The following is a 20,337-nucleotide window of genomic DNA, read 5'->3' as shown; positions in this document are numbered from 1 at the left end:
AATTCTAGTGGCTTGGAGGCTGAGGCAGGAGGATCGAGAATTCAAAGTCAGCCTCAGCAAAAACGAAGCACTAAGCAACTTAGTGAGACCCTGTCTCTAAATAAAACACAAAAAAATAGATGTGGTTCAGTGATCTAGTACCGTGGTACCCCTGCCCTCCCCACCAAAAAAAAAAAAAAAAAAAAAAAATATATAGCTGCACTTAAAAAATAAAAATAAACCTTGCTAAATTGGGGATGGGAGGTCTGTATCAGGGAAGGCTTCCTAAAGGTGATGTCTAACTTAGGTTTCAGAGCAACTTTGGGAAGTTTTTTGGTAGTGTTTGATTCATGAGGAAAGGAACCATGGACTTATTATTGTACAAGAAAGGGTTCATCTACAGTCTGCATTCTATTTTTAGAGAAAGAAATTAAGTGATCTATCAGGATTGATTTATTTTAGGCATCTTACTGAGATACTTTTAGACTTACAAAAGGGCTGCTAAGATCTTACAGGGAGTTTCTCTATACTCTTCTTTCATAGGGATTTATTAAAAGCAAACACCAAAACTTGCATTAGCCATGCCTTGAAACATTTGTGACCACTCCATTAGCTCAATTTCTGCCTTCTTCATTCTGGTAGAATGAAAGCAATTAAAGGAGATACTGATGCTCTCTGTAGAATCATAAAATCTCTGCTGCCTCTTGATTTTGCTTAGTTATTATTGTCCTGATTGTAAATTATTGTAAACTCTTACAAATACTAGATAGCTTAACAAAAAGAAATTACTACCATCTGATTCAACTATTGATAATATTTTGGTTTGCTCCCTTCTTGCCCTTTTTTCTTTTCTTATGTATGGTTGAGATCATACTGTAAATGTACTTTTTTCTTCTTTTCTACTTAACATTATAGCAGAAGTGGTTTTTAAATGATTAAATGCTTCATAAATGTTTGCGATGACTGTATAATACTACATTGCATAGATTCTTAAGCAGTTAGTTTGTTCCATTTTTTTCGCTATGGTAAAATGTGATTAAAGTCTTTGCAAATAGCTTTTTCTGTATTTTAGAAAATTGCTTTAGGATAGGTTCCCAGAAAAGCCCAAGGGTATCAAGAGATTTTTTTTTTTTTTTTGTCATAAAGTTTTTATTTTTAAGTAATTTTAGATTCATTCTGAACATTTTTAAGGCACTTCATCACATATTTTCCAGAAAGGTTTACCAGTTTTTTCTTTCCACCAGTTGTAGATTATACTCATTAACATTGGTAATCTTAATTATGCTAGTTGTTTTTGTTTTTATTTTTTTTTAGTTGTAGATGGACACAACACCCTTATTGTATTTATTTTTATGTGGTGCTGAGGATTGAACCCAGTGCCTCACACATGCTAGACAAATGCTGTACCACCAAGCCACAACCACAGCCTGTTTCTAGTTTTTGACAGTAAATCATTATTTCCTAAGGTCTTACATATTCAGTGCTTTCACAAATGTACTCATAAAGGTTGGCCAAAGTATCCCTTATACATACTTTAATGTGTTAGATATGATATCAACATATATGTAATACATATATATGTATGTATTTTTCCCCCCTGGTTTTAAGTTAGTTGCTTTTTTTTTTTTTTTTTTTTCCATTTTTGATACCACGTATTGAACCCAGGAGTGATTAGCAAGTGAGCCATATCCTCAGGCTGTACCCCCTTCCCCACTTTAAAAAATTTTTTATTTTGATAACAGGATTAGCTAAGTTGCTTGGGGCCTTGCTAAGTTGCTGGTTGCTAAGGCTAAGGCTTTCTTTGAGCCTGAGATTCTCTTGCTTCAGCCTCCCAAGCCTTTGGAATTATGGGTGAGCACCCCCATGCCCAGCAGTTGGTTACTTTTTAAAAAAAATAAAAAGTTAATACGCATAACATAAAACTTGCTATTTTGTACTGTACAAATTTTAGCAACATAGAACTGGGGTGTGTTGCTCAGTGGTAGAGCACTTGCCTATCATGTGCAAAGCCGTGGGTTCTATCCCAAATATTATATACCGGAAATAAAAATTAGTGATATTAAGTACATTCATCATGTTGTGTTCTTTCATTACTCCAGAGAAAATCTTGTGCCTGTTAAGCAGTCACTTCCCATTTCTTCCCCCAGTCCCTGGGGATCACAATCTGTATCTGTGGTTATGCTTATTCTGGACTTCTCATATGAATGAAATCATGCAATACCTGGTCCCTCGATTTCTTTTCTTCTTTTGAGATGGCAGTCTCTCTATATTGATGGCCTCGAATTCCTGTACTCTATGATCCTCATGTCCCAGTCCCCTGAGTTAGCTGGGCAACTACATCAGTATCTTTTAAAGCTTAGAAAAGATGAATGAGCTGAGTGTGGTGATGTGTGTCTGTAATCCCAGCAACCTTGCTGGGATCCCAGTCTGGGCCACACATCTTAAAAAAAAAAGAGAAAAAGAAAAAGATTAAAGTTTAAATCAAATCTGTGTATTATAGTTTGAAAATTGATATCCTGTCTAAGTCTGGAGTCTTGAATTCAGCTTAAATAGCTGGTCAGGATGCCCCCATACTCCAGCCATTAAGAAGAAATAAACTGTAGTTTACAGCTGTTGTCAGTGGACAAAGGGCTTTAGTACTGTAGGGAAAGATTGAACCTCAAGTAAGGACAAGGAGGAAAAGTATGGTGTCCAGAAAGCGAAAGCCAGTGAAATGACAGCACATTTCATGACTGGGAATATGCAGGAAACTTCTAGACATTACCCTTAATTTGGAATGCGATTTGGGGAACTTGCTGGTAAGGTGTTTCCCTGTGTCATAAAAATAGCCAGCCTAGAAACAAATACGTTTATGATAGCATCTAATACAGAGGACCTTAGGAAAGGTAGGAATTTTTGCTTAAAATCTAGTTTTGTTGGATGGTGGGTACAACAGAAGAGGACTCTGGAACCCTCTTTGGTTTCTCAGCATTGGATATTTTCACTGGGTAGGGGAGTACTGTGTTTTTATTTAGATGAGTGGTTTTCATTCTTTAGGTAGGCCCCCCCCAAATCTGTGAATGAGCCCTTCAGAATTTGATGAGACAGCTGTTGAAATGGGAGTGCTTGATAATAGTTGAGGATTTTATTTATTGAACCAGTTATCACTTAGGTATTAAATTCAGATTCTGGCTGACAAGTCAGTGTCTTGTTTTGATCAGTCTGTTAATCATTTCCCCAGAGCCTGAGCTCCTGGTGGGGAGTGGGGGATAGAAGATGTGAATCAGTAAGGCCAAGGATCAGAGCTTGCATGATGTGAAATATTTGGTCTTCAACTCCTAAAATCCTTAGAATCTCCAGAGTGATGTCCTTTTGTGTGCCGTTGAATTGACTGATGGATGGCAGCCTCTGGGGAGCTTCTGGATGGGGACAGGTCATGGGAAACACGAACGCAGGATTAGAGAGTAGGACTTTTCAGCTCTATCCCTCATCCTCACAGGGGAGAGAGCTGAAGATTAAATCGATAACTGATGGCCAGTGATGTATCAGTAGTGCTACATGATGAAGCCTCCATAAAAATCCCAAAGAGGAGCTGGGCTCTAGCTCAATTGGTAGAGTGCTTGCCTTGCAAGCACAAGGCCCTGGGTTTAATCCCCAGCACTGCATTTAAAAAAAAAAAAAAAAAATCCCAAAGAACTTGGTTTGGGGAGGTTCTGTATAATGTCACATGGAACTTCCTGGAGGGTGGTGCACCAGGGGAGGGAGTGGAACCTCTGTCCTTCCCCGTATCTCTCCTATGCATCTCTTTGTATTCTTTGTAACATTTTAAATAAGTTGGTAAATGCAAACATTTCCCTGAACTCTGTGAGTCACTTTAGGAAACAAATTTAATTCAAGGAGGGGGTTATGGAAACCTGGATTTATAACCTTACAGAAGCACAGTTAAAACAGCTTCTGTCTTGGTGACTAGCATCAGAAGTGATGTGAGACAGGGCCCTCAACCTGTGGGTGGGATCTGACACTGTATTGCAAGAATTTAGGTGGCACTGAGGTTTACACACCTGAGTTCATTTTCATTATAATGTGATGAAGCCCTGGAGTGGCCTCTCAGTGTGTGGGGATTGCAGTAGACATCATGGGTGGTGACTTTCCTGAGTGAAAGGCATTCTAAAGAGAGGAAATGGCACGGACCTGTAATGTTGAGGGAAAAGTGAGGCTTTGAGTATGGTGGAGCAAAGGATGAATAGGGGGATCTGGGTAGGGAGTGTGGGGACAGTAAATCTTGTCATATATTAGGGCCAGAAGGTGGAGTGATTCCATCATCCCTGGTGGTCAGTTGGCAAAGACCCTAGGTGTTGGTGGTGTGGGACTTGAAATTGAAGGGTACTTGAGAGAATTTACAAACCAGTGTTTCAGCAACCATGTATTTCCTGGACTTGATAGAACCTGAATCATAAAACTGCAAGGGCTTTAGCTCACAGGTGTTTTTAGCTAAGGGTTTTTTTTGTTTGTTTTGTTCTTTTCATTTTTTTGTGCTGGGGTTTAAACCCAAGTGCAAGAGTTTTCTGTGCTTTGTGGACCCATAGGATTTCTTGGAGATGTCACAAGTGCTGGGCTTGGGAGTACAGGCATTTTGGTCATATTAATTAAGCAGAGTCTCTGAGTCTGTTTTATAGGGTGGAACTCTGGACAATACTTTTGGTTAACAAACAAAACTCAGCTTTTGCTGCTGGAATCATGGATCTATTCCCAAACTTTCCCTGTCTCAGGCACAAACGGCCTGCAGGGCATGTGTGGTCTTTGCAGCACTGGTAGGTGATCCATATAAAAATAAAGTGAAGACATTTGGCATTCTTGGGAACTTTTTGAGCGTTTAGTTGGCTTATTATGTGGGATTTTTGTTTATTTTTTTTTTTTTAAAGCTTATTGACTTGCTGGTGAAATAATGTAGTGAAGTAGTTTTGTTCCTTTATGTCATTTAGTTCTCACAACTACCTGGAGAGGGGGTGTACTGTTGTTAAGTTCATTTTGCAAACAAGAAACTTGAGGCTCAGAGTGGTTAAGTAATTTGCTCAAGGTCATGTAGATAAGCAAGAGGTGAGGTCATTTAGGTGCAGATCTACAGCTGTCTCCAGAGTCCACACCCTTCACTTCCCGTCACAGCATTCACAGAACAAGGAGGACCTGGCTGCCTGTTGGAGCCAAAGTCCCTAGGTAGATTGGTGTGCTCATTCTTTCTTGGGTTTGTGTTGATGGCCATAGTGAAAGAGCAGAGTTAGAATATGGACTGAATCAAAATGGAAATTTTTCTTTAAAATGCCTCAACTTATTCATTGTTCTTCTCTCCAACTTGAAAAGATGCTTGGAATTCTAAGATTTCTCGCCCATCTTGTCATTACTATATAGGCTGTTGGGGTTAAATCCTTATTTTAAAATAACAGTTTTTACTTAAAGTGTGTGTGTTTTTTTTATTTTTTTTTTATTTTTGCTTCTCCTTTGCCCTATATTCCAGCAGGGCTGTTGAAGAAGTGGAAAAGATGATACGTGCCCCTCTCCCAAGCTAATTATGTACATCCTGCTGGGGGTTGGAGGTTGATAGAAAACTGCGTGGAGGGTCATCTCTCCATTATCTAGAATGTTAGCAGAGCCAAGGTTTTTGGCAGGGTATTAGGACAGGAATGAAGTACTTGTTCCCTTTCTCCTGTGTTACCTCCCTCACCCCTAAAAAAGTTGACATCTGCTTTCTAGCTGCTTGCTGCTGCCACAACTGTTTGGGAATCACAAGTGGGGAAAAGGAAGGGAACAGTTGATAGTCCAGCATTACAATATAGTTATTTTTATTAGTTTTTTAATTTTGATGTATTTCGGTTATTTATTTATATACTTTTTATCTAAAAAAATATTTTTGTCAGTGCTGGGGATCGAACCCAAGGCCTTGGCGTGCTAGGCAAGCATTCTACCATTGAGCCATGTTCCCAGCCCATTTTTAAATTTTTGTTTACAAAGTAGTTTTTGATATTGTAGTCTTATAGCTTTTTAAAAAATCATAGTTTTAAAGAGCAAAATTGCATTGATTAACAGTAGTGTGCGGAACCCAGAGCATATGAGCTCCTGGTTGGAGTTGCTAAGCAGACCTCTCCCTTTGTGGCTAGTGATCATCTGTGGTGAGGGGAGGAGCATCATCCCCTGGTCAGGAAGAGTCACTTCCTACTATACAGATCTCTACTGGTGCAGTACCCTCCACACTTCCGGTGGAATGTAATGCCATCAGAAGTCCCCCAGCAGCTGCTCCTATGGGCTCCTGTCTCTCTTGTGTTAGATATTCCTTGGCCATTGGTAATGAACCTTCACAAATGTGACTGAACAGCAATTAAAAATTGAAATATTAGGGTCTTGTTAGTTATATTCAGGGAGACAAGTTGGCGACAGTCTAGCAGACTTTGACTTCATAAAACCAAGTGCATATGTGGAGTTTGGGTAAGGAAACCACAGTTTGAGGCAGAGATGGCTCTTAGCCCACACTTGCCTAGTGCTTTAAAAATCACACAGTGTACACACCTGATCACATTTAATGCCGGGGTGCTCCAGGAGCTTTCAGAATTTGCCCAGTTTTATACACTGAGTTTGTACTCAGTGGAGCCAGCACTGGCTCTAATCTGGTGTTTTTGCTGCACCGGTTCCTGTTAGTTTTGTCCTTGCTCATGTGGTGGGCACCCTTTCTGTGTTCCCTCATTTCTTTGGTTTACGTTCAGGGGTGGGCGGTCTGTACCCCAGGTGGGAGCTGTATTGGAGAATGTTCTTCATCCCTTCTCCATCCTCTGTGATTCTTCCTTTCTACAGGAGTGATTAGTGCACAGGGGAGAGTGACAATTGACTCATGTCTGTCAGGTGTAAAGTCACTGTATCAGAACAATGCCTAGCTTCCTGCTTGAACTGGCTCACCTGCTTATCCCTTAAGAGCAACCTGTCCTCAGCTCTGCCCTGTCTCCTGGTTGTGACCAGAACCAGGTCTTTTTTTGACTGTGCCCAGGGGGATGGGGTGATAAAAACCGGTTCAGAATGGTAAGGAGGAGGCATTGCAACTTTGTTAGTAATGAGGACATTAGACTTTGATCTGCACTTGGTTTCTTGACAGATCCTGGAGGGGAGAAAGGAAGTGATTATGCTCCACCAGTTCCCAACAGTTTGTTGTTATACAGTCTGGAGGTTTCTTCCAAAATTAAATATCTATTTTAATTGCTATTTAAAATGCTAGATCTGTTCGATAATAATTTAAGATGAGGTGATATAGGTTTTACGAAAGAGACTTAGGACAGATGGTAACAGCATCTGAAATGAAATTATTTACATTTGAGCAGTAGTGTTGATCATGATTTTAGATTTGTAGCACACTTCTATAGTGGTCTCACAACATCATCTTCATTCCCTACCTGATTTCATCTGATGCCAGCTCACTTGTCATCTCGAAAACCCATGGAGCAGAACCCCTCCGTCTTTCTCCGGGGATAAGGGAACCATCACTGGGAAGGAGCTTTGGTGGCCTCCATGTTTTGACCTGACCAATAACAGGAGACTTTGGGCAAGATACTCTGGTCTGAGATTCATTTTCCTTATTGGTAACGCAAGGTTGGACTTGCTGTTCTCTGAGGTCTATTTTTGTCTCAAGATTCTCTGATCCTATTTTAGAATTTCTTGGTAGCATGCCTTGTGTTAATGTACTAAGTGTCTTTGGAATTTAATTGACTAGGCATACAGATACAAACATTTATCCTCTTGGGATGTGTACCTGGGAAAGAGAAGCAGATGGGGTGGTGAAGTGAGAGCCTATTCTTAGCTGTATTACTCATTTATATTCCTGCAGAATAAATATTTTAATCATTTACTTTTTTGGCTGTCTGATTAAAGCTGTCTGGAATGTAAAGTTAGTATATTAAATATGTTTTTAGCTCTCCATGGATATGGTTGTTGCCCAACTAGTAGATGAAAAAGTTTTAATGTCTAGTCTGTATGGCATCCTTTTCAAAAACAATGGATGAAATAAGCCTAGAATCTGAGGGACAATGAAAGTAGTCTCTCTGCTTTTATCACTTTCTTGCTCTTTCCTGTGTGCCAAGCCAGCCCGAAGCAGTGAGGGGCAAGATGGCAGTACAACAGATGATTTTTTTTTTTTTTGTATCAGTGATTGAACCCGGGGCACTTAACCACTGAGCCACACCCCCAGCCCTTTTTAATATTTTATTTAGAGACAGGGTCTCGCATGCTAAGTTGCTGAGGCTGGCTTTGAACTCGAGATCCTCCTGACTCGGCCTCCTGAGCCACTGGGATTATAGGTGTGCATCACTGTGCCCGGCTCAACAGATGAAATTTTTAAGAAACTTTATTGCTGAGGGTATGGCTCAGTGGTAGAGCACTTGCCTAGCATGTGCATGGCCCTGGGTTCCATCCTTAGCACCACAAAAACCCAAAAACCAAAACAAACAAAAACACCCCTTACCCTCTATAAGATCACTTCAAATTGACAGGAAGATGGTAATGAATAAGTAGCACAAAGAAGATTCTTGTACTCATCGCCCAAACTCACTCACTGTTAACATTTTGCCCTGTTTGCTTTATTTTGTAATAGGGATAATTTTTTTTTTTTTTTTTTTTTTTATATAATGGTTTACTCTGCAGTTACCAATTTCAATTAGTTTTTCAGTACTTTTATCTATCATCTGTAGTCCACTTTTGTCAGTTGGCCTAATTATGTTCTTTATAGAATTTTTTCCCCTTTTCAATACAGGGGCCAGTCAAGGATCAGTTGTAGCATTTATTTGTTCAAACTCTTTAGTCTTCTTTAGATTTTGTTCTAAATTTTTGAAACTGGTGCACCTGTGCATTGGTGCTGCTTGGTGACTCTTGTTCTTATGTATTCAGTAGTACATGGATAAGTTTTCCCAGCATAAAATGTACTGTCCTCTGTCTGCAAAGATGTTTCCTCTGATTGGTCCCCATGGGGACAGAATATGCTGCCTCCACCTTATCACTCCCACAGTGGGACCAGTTGAGCTTGCTAGCTCAGATGCCTGGCAGTCACCCAGTGTCTCACTCATGGTCCTCAGAAGTAATCAAATCCCTTTTGTTCTTGGAGGAGACAGAATCTGACTTGGCACTTTGTACAAACCCAAGAAATACTGGAGGAGTGTTTTACCATTGATCAACTTTATGGGAGTTTTAGTCTCAAGCAGAAAAGTGCCCTTTAATGAGCAGAGTAATGTTTAGATGCAGCCCAAGTTTAATCAAATATTAAGTGTCTACATAAAAATACTGTGCAGTATCTATGGTATCTGAAAATATTTTCCCTGCAAATTTCATGCCTAATTTTTGCAGTTAATACCATCAGTGCATATTGGTACCTCAGTGTCCTCTGTTTCATCAGCCCTCACTCCTCCATCACAGACAGGCTAGGGAAAAGGACTGCCACATGGGTGTGGGTGGGCTTGTGTGGGATGCTCTCCCTCTAGCTTCGTCTTTGAGGGAGTCGTTCGTCTGAGCACCGCCACTTCTTACTGCTGGACTTCAGAAGGGTCAGCTGATCTCACCCATTTCTTATAGAGAAATAGTGAGATTTCTGCTTCAATGATATGCATTTAGTTTGTGTTTAAAAGGAAAGTACCTGCAGGTTGAGACACAGAAGAGCAGTGATGGGGAGGCGGGAGATGGGAGGAAGGGACCTTGTTCAGAATGTTGCTCTTCCAAGGGGGTTTCCTTCCTGTCCTTTGCTATTTCCTAGCTTTTCAAGCAGAGTGACTTCAGGAGGGGGATAGGTAGGCATCATCGCATTGATTGCCATGTGTGTAACTTTAAGTTTAGTATCTCATCTCATACTTATGTGCAGGCCTACAGGCCAAAGAGATTTCCCTGTCTGCTTTCTTTGCAGTGATGAAAGGCATAGGGAAGAATGAGCATGCTCGTTAGTTTAAACATCTAATGATAATCCTGTTATCCTTCAGGGAGAGTTTACAGGAGATCGAATTTCTTTGCTAATGGCATCTGTTGTAACACACCAGGTAGATTTTGCATACTTTTATATCTTGATCCACAGCTAGCATAGAATCGGTTTTCTCAAAAGCATTCTTCATATACAAGCAAATAGAGAAATAAACTTGTTCTGGACATGCCACAGGATGGGTGTACGTCTGAATGGGACTCTGGGATGCTAGTCCTCATTTTGTTGAGGTTTGGTATTAAGGAGGCCATGAACCTGAACACAGGACACCTGTACAATGCACTACCTAGTAGATGTACAAGATGTAGCTCCTGGAAAAGGTAGCAGAAAACGAGATAAAAACTTTTAAAAAGTGCGTGCCTGTAATCCTAGCAACTTGGGAGTCTTTGGCAGGAGAATCTATATATAAAGTTTGAGGCCAGTCTGGGCAACTTAGCAAGACAGTGTCTCCAAAAAGAAGAGGGAGGGGGCTGGGGATGTAGCTCAGTGGTAGAGTGCTTGCCTAGCTTGTGTGGGGAGCCTGAGTTCTATCACCAGTCCTGCCCCCCACCCCACCAAAAAGGTAATATTGTTTATATGGTCATACTGTGGAGGTTTATTCAGGGTTTGGGAGAACTGTCTTCTAGGTGCCTTTTCTTTATCTTAACAAAGTACCATTATTGCCCACCTTCAGCTCAGTGTTTTTTAAGAAAAATTTTAACAACTTCTTATTTTTCAAAGCAGATTCATTGACTGTGAGCAAAGGTCATAATGATCACAGCCCTTTATTTTTTAAGGTTCTAAGGATTGAACCCAAGGGCACTTTATCATTGAATTGCATCCTCAGGGGGCTGGGGAGATAGCTCAGTTGGTAAAGTGCTTGCCTTGGAATCACAAGGCCGTGGGTTCGATTCCCAACACCACAAAAACAAAACAAAACAAAAAAAAAAACAAGACACTGAATTGCATCCTCAGCCCCTTTTATTTTTTATTTTGAGACAGGGTCTCACTAAGTTGCTGAGTTTCTCTAAGTTGCTGAGGCTTGCCTGGAACTGGCCTGTTGATCCTCCTGTCTCATCCTCCTGACCAGGAAATTAAATAGAGTCACATGCATCTTAAATTTGGAGGAATTATAGGTATTTCTTAGATGCTGAAAGCCATACCAGCAGTCTTCTTGTTCCTTTTACTCTCCTGAATTGGATCTATTTGAGTCCAGTCTCTGCTGGATGTTGTAGAAAATACGAGGATGTTATGTGTTCTCTTCGCAGACAGCTCTGTTGTGATTAGAGAGAGAAATGGAGCATCTGTGTAGTAGTAACAATGCTAGCTACCATTTCAGCTCGCTCTTTATCCCTGGTGTTGTGTTTACTACATACTTTATATAGATTATTTTTTTTTAAGCCTCAGAAGAACCCAGTGCTTCTGTTATTCCCAATTATGCACAGAGGAAAAAGTGACAGGTTAAAAAATAGGACAGTGTTGAGGTGCATTTAACTTTGTTCCCTAGGAACCTGACTGCAGAGCTTTCTTTACGGTTTTGTTGGAAATGACCAAAGAACTATAGCATGGGCAAAAGTCTGTGGTACTGATTATAAGACAGGACAGAATGAATGGATCTGTGCTGTAATCTTTGTCAGAAATTTCATGAAGGTTGAACTATAAATTGCAGACCCCAGAGCAAGTGCAGGCTGGAAGTTGACATTTGCTTATGAGACCAGACAGACAGAGTTCAGGTGGAGTGATGTGGAGTCAGTCCCGCTTTCCTCCTAGTAAACCTCTTAGGCATTCTTCAAGGCCTAAGGTACATGCCACTCCTGTGAAGCTTTCCCTCGGTTAATGTGCTCCTCGGGCTCTGAGGCTGTGATCGGTGTGCCTCTGCTATAGGATGTTAAGGTTCTGCTTTCCCCTCTCAGGGCACCTCCAGTTCTTTGAAATCAGGGACCAAGCTAGGTTTAGAATAATTGGGGCAGGACATCTATATAAAGGAGAATTTATCTGGTAGTGAAGTACAGGTTGGATTGGAGTTGGAAAAGCTGGTATCAAGGTGACCAGGTAAAAGAAGGTGTGGTAATCTAGGCAGGAGGTGAGTAGAAATAGGGGTGAGAGAGAAGGTACAAATTTAAGAAATAGTATGAAGAGTCAGCAGACCTGATGGCATTTGTTGTGGGCATAGAGAATATGGAGAAGGGTTGAAGAAGATTTCCATGACCTTTGCCCTTCTTTCCCGTTTCTTTTATGAGTTGATTTTGAGTCTTGGATGACTTAGTAGTAGTCTCTTAATAAATGAGCCAGTTGCACAGGTCTCTGAACTGCTGACCCATGAACAGCAATAAAAGGACCAGATAAAAATCAAGGCAGGCAGTTGAAAGCTTATCAACTTTGCAGGTTTTAACTGTTTCTGGAACAGAAAACTTTAGTTTGTCTTTGCTGTCCAAGACTATATTTTAAGCCAAACTTAATTCATCATCCAGGCCAGGGATGTAAGTATGTATGCCATTTACTATTGAGGTGAACTGTGTAAGTCTTCTGGGATGCACAGGTGCTAATACCTTGTATCGCTTCCCTGGTGGCGCAGAACATAAATAGGTGAGGTACCACGAGTCTTATCTGTGTGCTTCCTGTAGTCCCCAAATTGCTTTGAATAGTGCTAATGGAAGGAAAACAGTTTTAAACTCAATCTAAAAATGCCAATGTATATTTTAAAAACATCATTTAAAAAATTGAAGTATAGTACATACATTTACAGAAAAGTGCAGAAATAAGGCAAAGTGATCATCCTTGAATAATTAATAATTAACACTTAGATCAAGAAATTGAATATTACTAGAATTCTTAAGTCCCTCTTTTCCAAAGGTCACCACTATTCTGACATCATAGATTAGTTTTGCTTGCTTTTTAAACAATATATAAAGTCTACAGTGGAAGGGTGTGTTTTGGTTACTCTTCAAGTTGTATTTGTGATATTCTTCCATTTTGTTGCAGTTAGTCATTCATGCATGTTATTCTTCTGTATAAATAAAAAAGTTTATTCCACTGGTGACAGACAGTTGGGTTCTTTGGGGTGTTACGTGTAATGGTGCTGTGAACATATGTGTACTTCCCTTTTCTTATACCTGCACAAATTTCTGTTGGTTATTTTCAAGGAGTGGAATTGCAGGGTTATAAGACATGCATATTATTAGCTGTCAGTTTTCCAAAGTGATCGTACAGTTTCTGCTTCCACCAGCAGTGTGTGCACGTTCCAGGTGCTCAGCATTCTCACCAGCACTTGTTACCATCAGTCTTTTTAATTCTAACCAATCTGGTGGATGTGTAGCACTTGCTGGTTTTTGCTTGTATTTCCCTGATATCTGAAGAAGTTGAATAGTTACTCAGGTTTTTTGATCATCTTCTTTCATAAGTAACTATTTGCCGTCCAAAAAGTCTTCTTTTTCACATTGATTTGTATGAGTTACTTTACAAACTGATATGGGTTCTCTGTCACTTACTGTTCTGCAAATATCTTTTTCCATTTTGTGGCTCTCTGTTAACTCTACATTGCTATCTGATGATTGTTCTAGTTTATTAGTCTGTTCCTTTGTTTAGTGCTCTATCCTTGGGGAAAGAAAATGTTTTCCTACCCCAGGATGATGGAGAGACTCTAAAAACTTTACTGTTTTACTTTTCACATTTTGTATCTATAATTGAACTTTTGTTTTTTGTGCATGTGAATGTATCTCACGTAGTTTTAGTTTTTGCATGGTGGGGATTGAACTCGGGGCCTTATGCATGCTAGACAAGCACTGTATCCCTGAGCTACATGCCCAACCCTCTCACTGAGTCTTAAGCCAGTCTTTTCTAAATCCCTAGCAGACAGTGGGAAGCAGTCAGATAAAACTAGATCATGAATGTTCGTCATAAAAGTCAGTATAGTGCAGAACATGAAGAGTGAATAGGCTTTGTGAATTGAAGTCTTCTACCACACAGTGTCACTTGATTTTGTTTCATATTCTTTGTCCCTTTCACTGTTTGCAAGTATAGTGATTTATGGAGCTTTACCAGTTCCTCACTTGCCATTCTTTAACCCATCATAGTCTGGATTCTGGCTTCACCACTTGATTGAAACAGCTGGCAAAGGTTCCGATGGCCTTTTTACCAAAGGCAGGAGGGTGTTCCGCAGTATCCTTCAACTGTTGGCGGGTCTTGAACACATCCTTTTTGTCTGTTATTTCAGTTCTGATTGTATGATTTTGGCAGGGTCTCAGCCTCCTTTTTTTTTTTTTTTTTTTTTTTTTTCACCCCCTCTAAATTTAAATAGTTTTGTTTTGAAATCTGACTGAAAAAACCCCAATAGATAGGTTCGGGATAAAGCCCCATGAGTCTGCAGTTTCAGAGTAGGCCTGGCTGCCTCTGTTCTGCATAGGTCTTGCTGTGGTCTGTTTTCATTTTGAATCTAAGACCAGGTAAAACTGAGAGCAGCCATAACTACTAGTTAAGGTAATACCTTCCAGTTGATGTAGCAGTTTTATGTGGATCACCTCAGTTGATCCTCATAACACCCTGTGAGGCAGGTATTAGCCCCCTGCTCTTGCTGGGAAACAGCTGGTGATGCTACTGGATTAGATTGTGGAGTTTCCTTTTATACGTAACCATCATTTGATGGGAGCATCTATAATTCTTTTTTTTTTTTTTGGCAGTACTGAGGATGAAACCCTGGGCCTCCTCGTTCCCGACAGGCACTCTACCATTGAGCTATATCCCAGCCTCTCTGTGTGCTTGTGTCTTTTCTCTTTCCTTAGCTATTTTGATTGGGACAGGGAATGTGGGGTAGGTGGGACTAGGGATGGACACAGTTGGTTCTTCAGGACTCTCATCCAGGGTGACTGGGATTATAGGCAGGCTCAGGTGGCCTGGCACCTGGGCATGTAGTTTTTAATTGAACAGATTGACATGCAAGCAAAGGATATTTTTCATTTAAATTGAGGTAGAGGTTTGAAAGAGAAGTAGGGTACTAATTTTTATCATAACTATAAAGTTCCTGAAATTCACAAGTGCTGAAACTCTCGTGCAGTAATTTCAGTATTCAGCAAGTCAGAGTTCAGTTGTCATTCTGCCACCATCATGCTGTGTGTAGTCCGACAGGGACAGCTGTGCCTGGCACTGCTTAAACCAGCCTGTGTTCTCGGTGGTATACTTACATGTACTGGTTGATGTGGATGTGCTTGTGCAAGCCTGGTTTAGCTTCTTAATTAGTACTTGTCTTAGGGAGTGCTGGTATATTCACCAACATGGCCAGAGAGTCCTTAGTCTCCCCCAAAGTAAGCTACCAGTTGGAGGCCTTTGGTCTGTTACAGTTTGACATGGAACATTTGAATGTGGGCCTGTTGTTTTAAAGTGCAGTTTTTACAGTCAGCTTTCACTCTAGGGATAACAGAGGGGCTCTGGGGAAGTAAGGGGTATGAAGAAAGGAATTAAGAGATAATTTAAAAATCAGTAATGCTGTCGGCTCTTGATCCTCTCAGGGGTAGATTAACGCCAGCGAGGATTCACAAATAGTCTGGGAACGCTCACTCTTTTGCAAATGGGTTGCACGGAGTTTTGACTCAAGCTCATTGCTGCAACAGCTGTTCGTTCCCCTACTTCCTGGAGTGAAAAGGAAGTGGGTTTTGGGTACTCCATCTGGAAGAGGGAGAGGATGAGCACTGGAGGCCTCAATGCCTTCTCTGCTCTCAGCCTGGGGGTTCTGCTGAGAGTCTGGTTCTTGAGGGTCTGTGGTCTGGAGGTATGGTCTGGTTTCAAGTCCCTGCTCAGCTGGGCTCTGAAATGCACCTCATCTCCGTTGTCTGCTCATGCAAGACTGAGAGCTGCCTGTATGCGTGACTCGTGAAGCACTTTTAGCAACCCCAAGGATCCATGAGGCAGTGCAAAACCATTCCTGTGAATCAAAATAGGCTGTGATTCAGAGTTGGAGATTGTATTATAGATGGAGAGTCTCCAAGGCTCCCTGAATCTCTTCAGTCTGCCTATTCAGGCAGGGCCAGGGGCTGTTAATATTCTTCAATAACCTACCAGAATTAAATTCTGAATTATTTGTTCCCTTTTGCTTAACATAAATAATTAAAAAAAATTACACAGTAGCATGATTTTCTTGAGGATACAAAAACTTTGGGTTTCAAGCCAGCTGGGAAATTCCCTTTAATTTTTCTGGCTTACACCACATATTTGAAGAATGTTGAACCAAAATATTTTGAGGAAGTAAATTGCTCTTGCTATTGAATGTGACCTGGAAGGAAACGAGGATCAGAAGAACTGAAGATATAGTTTATTGATGTTTTTTCAATTTCTTTTGTCAGGCATCTGAAGAAGCCTCCCTCAGGGCATTGGAAAGTTTGATGACAGAATTTTTCCATGATTGTACAACCAATGAAAGAAAACGTGAGATAGGTAAGTGGAGTGTTGTGCTGTGAGGAATTGTGTATAACAAGTGGGGAATAAGGAGTTGGTGTCTTGGCTGGTCAAGCTTGCTTCTTTTCCCTTGAATCATATGCTCTTTCTCTGATTCTCTTGGCATGGCTGGTGAGGTCTGCAAACCTAGCTACAGGGACATAGTGATGGATTTTCTTTTTCTTTCTTCCTTCCCTCCCTCCCTCCCTCTGGCCCTCCCTCCCTCCCTCCCTCTCTTTTTTGGCAGGTGCTCTGTGGCTGAGGGAACTTCCAGCCTTTTTTATTTTTTTATTTTGAGATAGGGTCTTTCTAAGCTGCTGAGGCTGGCCTCAGACTTGTGATCCTCCTGCCTCAGCCTCCTGAGTTGCTGGAATTACAGGTGTACACCATCAAGCTGGACATTGGTGGATTTTCTTTCCTTTGATCAAGTGTAAAACTGCTCTCATTTCAGCAATGTTGTTGAACTTTTATAAGAAACCTGCAGCTGTTGATTAAAACAAACATGAACATTCACAAAACTGTTAAAGTATTTAGGTGTGCAGAGGTCTGATCTGAATCCCTTACCTGGTATTACTTTGGAGTTTCAGCTTTTCCATTTCTCCACTATTATCTTTTTCATTTTGTAAGTTTTCAGAAATAAAGGACTTCAAACAACAAAGAGATGGAGGTATAATGACTTCAGGTCTTCTGGGGCCTCAGCATGTTCTACAACCCACTTTAAAAAAAAATATTTCTTAAATGTTAATAGAACTTCATTTTTAAAAAAATTTAATTTATTTTTATTTTTATTTTTGCGGTGCTGGGGATTTGAACCCAGGACTTTATGCTTATGAGGCAAACACTCTACCAACCAAGCTATATCCCCAGCCCCTTAGAACTTCATTTTATTCATTTATTTATATGTGGTGCTGAGAATCAAGTGCCTCACACATGCCAGGCAAGCACTCTACCACTGATCCACAACCCTAGCCCTAGAACCCACTTTTGATTTTTATATTCATTCACACAATATTAAAGCATACTATGAAATAGAAACTACATTCAAGTGTCAGATTCCTGCATTAGGGGCATGCTGTACTGTGGTGCTGGAACAGTCTTTTCCTCCAAGTCTTCACTAATCCCTTGAATGTGAGAATAAAGATGCTTTTCTCTGTCCAAACCTGCAGGCTTTTCTCTTGGGTGTCTGCTTTGTTCTAACCTGTGTGCATTGCTTCCACCTCCTTGGAGCTCTTTTTCTGTGACTCCTAGACCCCGGAGACCTATTTACCTGTCTTAATTGGTTTCTCTAATCATGTTGGCCAGTTAAATCTCGTGGTTGAGTCCACCTTTTGGCCCAGAGCTCATTTGTGGTTCAGATTTTTCCAGGTGACAAGAAGACCTCTGTCTGCAGTCCATTTCCCCCCGTGCATCCTTTAAACTTCACACCTGAAGGTGTCTTTTGGGTCTGCCCGCTGCAAGTCTGTCTTTGTGAGGGAGTGTACTGTGTGGTTGGTCAGGCAGGGGTCCTGGAGGTCAGGTGTGTTTGGTGTGGTTCCGGGATCCTGGAGGCTGGGTGCAATCAGTCGGTCTGGGGTCCCAGTGATAGGGCATAGCCAGTTGGTCTGGGGGTCCTGGCGGCATTGAGCAGTCAGTCGATGTGAGGGCTCAAGAGGCAGGGAGTGATCGGTCGGGCTGAGGGATCCTGGAGATGGGGCTCAGTCAATCTGGCCAGGGGTCCTATGGGGCCTGGCTGTTGTCTCAAAATGGCGGCAGCCATGTGTAACCAAACCTGCAGGTACTGTAACAGTGAACTTCCAGGCAACAGCAGGCAGCTGGTGCTCCACTGGCGGTCGGTGATCAGTTTGCTGACTGTTGTGAGATGATCGGGAGGTGAACCTCGTGCCTTGGGTGATGGATAGGTGTAAGGCAGGTGATGGACAGGCGAGAGGCAGGCAAATGGCAGATGATAGGCGCCTGACAGTGAGCAATCAAGAAACAGATATCCTCTCGGGAGTGTACTGTGGATCACTAGAGCGTTTATAAAGAAGGGCTCACTGACTCACTGAGCCCCGCCCCCTCCTGCCTCTCTGGCTTCTCTGGTTGTCTCATTATCTCATTACCCCGGTGTGCTGACCCTCCTCTTGCCCCTAAATGACCCACTGGTTAGTTTTATGCTACTAAGTGCCTTATACTTACAGTGAAAGTCGGAGCTGTGATTTTTACAAAGGAGGTAGAGGAGCTTTCCCTTATATGAGCCTACTGTATTCCAGATTCTAATTTCTTTGAAGTTTTTTTTTTTTTTTTTCCAAGCTTGATTGAAATGCTCTTCGTTTTTCTAATTTTGGTTTGCAAATTAAATGTTGCTCACCTTGCACATTCATGAATTAAAAGTGGAACCTTCTATAACATGTTCATGTTTGAATTGTATTTTAAAATAGCTCTAAGTAACCAGATGCTCCACTATCTTGTTTAAATGGAGTCTGAGTGGAATCCGGAGGTTTGATTCTGTACAGTGAGCATGTCTTCTTTCAGCTCTTTGTACCCAGTTTTTGTAGCTTTATTTGAGTGTGTGGGTCGTAGCCACTGGCTTCTTTTCTGTTGTCTTAGGATAAACTGAAGGCTTTTCCTGGCAAGGGGGAAGAAAGGAGGGAGGACTTTTCTTCTTTTCTTACAAGGGCTTCACTCTCCCTCCAGCAAAGGCAAGTTACTAGTGCTCTAGAGGCTGATAGAACTGTTAGAGGGACCTCCAGGGGGCATCTGTTCATTTTAACAGGGTGGGAAATGGAAGCACCAAGGAGCACTGACTCACTTGGGGTCAGACTCGGTGAATTTGTGGTAGAATCTGGAACAGAGACCAGAGTGTCTCGGGTCCAGCCACCACTCATTCTCTCCAGTTAGACTTCACCTCTGGTCTCATAGAGACTTTTGCCCAGTTAGTAGGACAGGCCATCTATTTCCTTTTACGGAATTTTGAATGAGACTGCCTTGTTGAATTTAGCCTGGCAGAGCAGTGCCTTTAGGGTTAGAATGCATTCTGCTTTTCCCTGGGTTTCCTAGATCTCTTAGCATTGCCCTTTTTGGGTCATTTTTACCCTTTAGTGCAGCAGGTCCAGGTGACTAAGGGGCAGCGTGTCTAGAAACACGGTGATGGCCTCCCAGTGCTCCCTGTCTCATGGATTTTGGCTGATGCTGGCAACAGCCTAAGCAGGCAAACCATTGCCAGCTGATGCAGCTTGTGGATGGGCTGCTCCTGGCAGTTGTAGTGATTGTTACTCTCACAGATTTGTGTGTGTGTGTGTGTGTGTGTGTGTGTGTGTGTGATATTTTAAAATAAAACTGACCCAGATAGAGTTAGCCAACTTGAATTCATGTGACTTTTTTCCTATCCTTTCTTTATAAGGTAAGTCTTAATTTTTTTTTCCCTTTCTCATTTTCTATGAGCGTGTGAGCAATGTAGACTCACTGAGAATTTGCAGGGGAGTGGGAAGGAAGTCCATGTAGCTCAAATGTGAGGGAACTCATTAGCCATCATTTTTAAGAAGGTGAAATGATAGTCTTCTAACTTACCATAACATGAACTTAAGAACTTTTAACAATGAGAATTTCTCTGCCCCAAAAAGAATTCATAGCAAAGTTACTGGCTTTTCGGTAGCTGAGAACATGCGTCGATGGTTACCTCAGAGTCAGAACTATTGCATCATCTGTTCTACCTTGAGAGTCAGCTGGGTTTTGTGTTTGGTTTTGATGCCATTTAACTTATATGAAGAAGCATATTTAAAAAATAAAAAAAGCCCACCCTTGTGTTAATTTCACTGTTTTTATACCCTTCTTTTTTTTTTTTTTTTTTTTTGCCTTTTTAACTTTTCCAGAGGAACTTCTTAATAACTTTGCCCAGCAAATAGGAGCCTGGAGATTCTGCCTCTATTTTCTCTCCAGCACCAGGAACGACTATGTAATGATGTACAGTTTAACGGTTTTTGAGGTAAGTTGTCAGATAATTTCACACTCTT

General features: G+C 41.2%; 1 protein-coding gene across 2 annotated transcripts in view; it reads left to right on the top strand.

Moving 5' to 3' along the window:
* The window catches only part of XPO6 (exportin 6), a 100,768-nt gene that overhangs the window by 14,653 nt on the left and 65,778 nt on the right, over positions 1-20,337 (top strand). For both annotated transcript variants that reach the window (XM_079121459.1, XM_079121458.1), the window contains exons 2-3: positions 16,258-16,348; positions 20,197-20,309. In XM_079121459.1, coding sequence (XP_078977585.1) covers positions 16,258-16,348; positions 20,197-20,309 — 204 coding nt within the window. The remainder of the gene's footprint in view (positions 1-16,257; positions 16,349-20,196; positions 20,310-20,337) is intronic.

The sequence above is a fragment of the Sciurus vulgaris genome (assembly GCF_902686455.1).
Source record: "Sciurus vulgaris genome assembly, chromosome: 18".
Taxonomy (NCBI): domain Eukaryota; kingdom Metazoa; phylum Chordata; class Mammalia; order Rodentia; family Sciuridae; genus Sciurus; species Sciurus vulgaris.
This window is presented reverse-complemented; position numbering and strand designations above follow the sequence as displayed.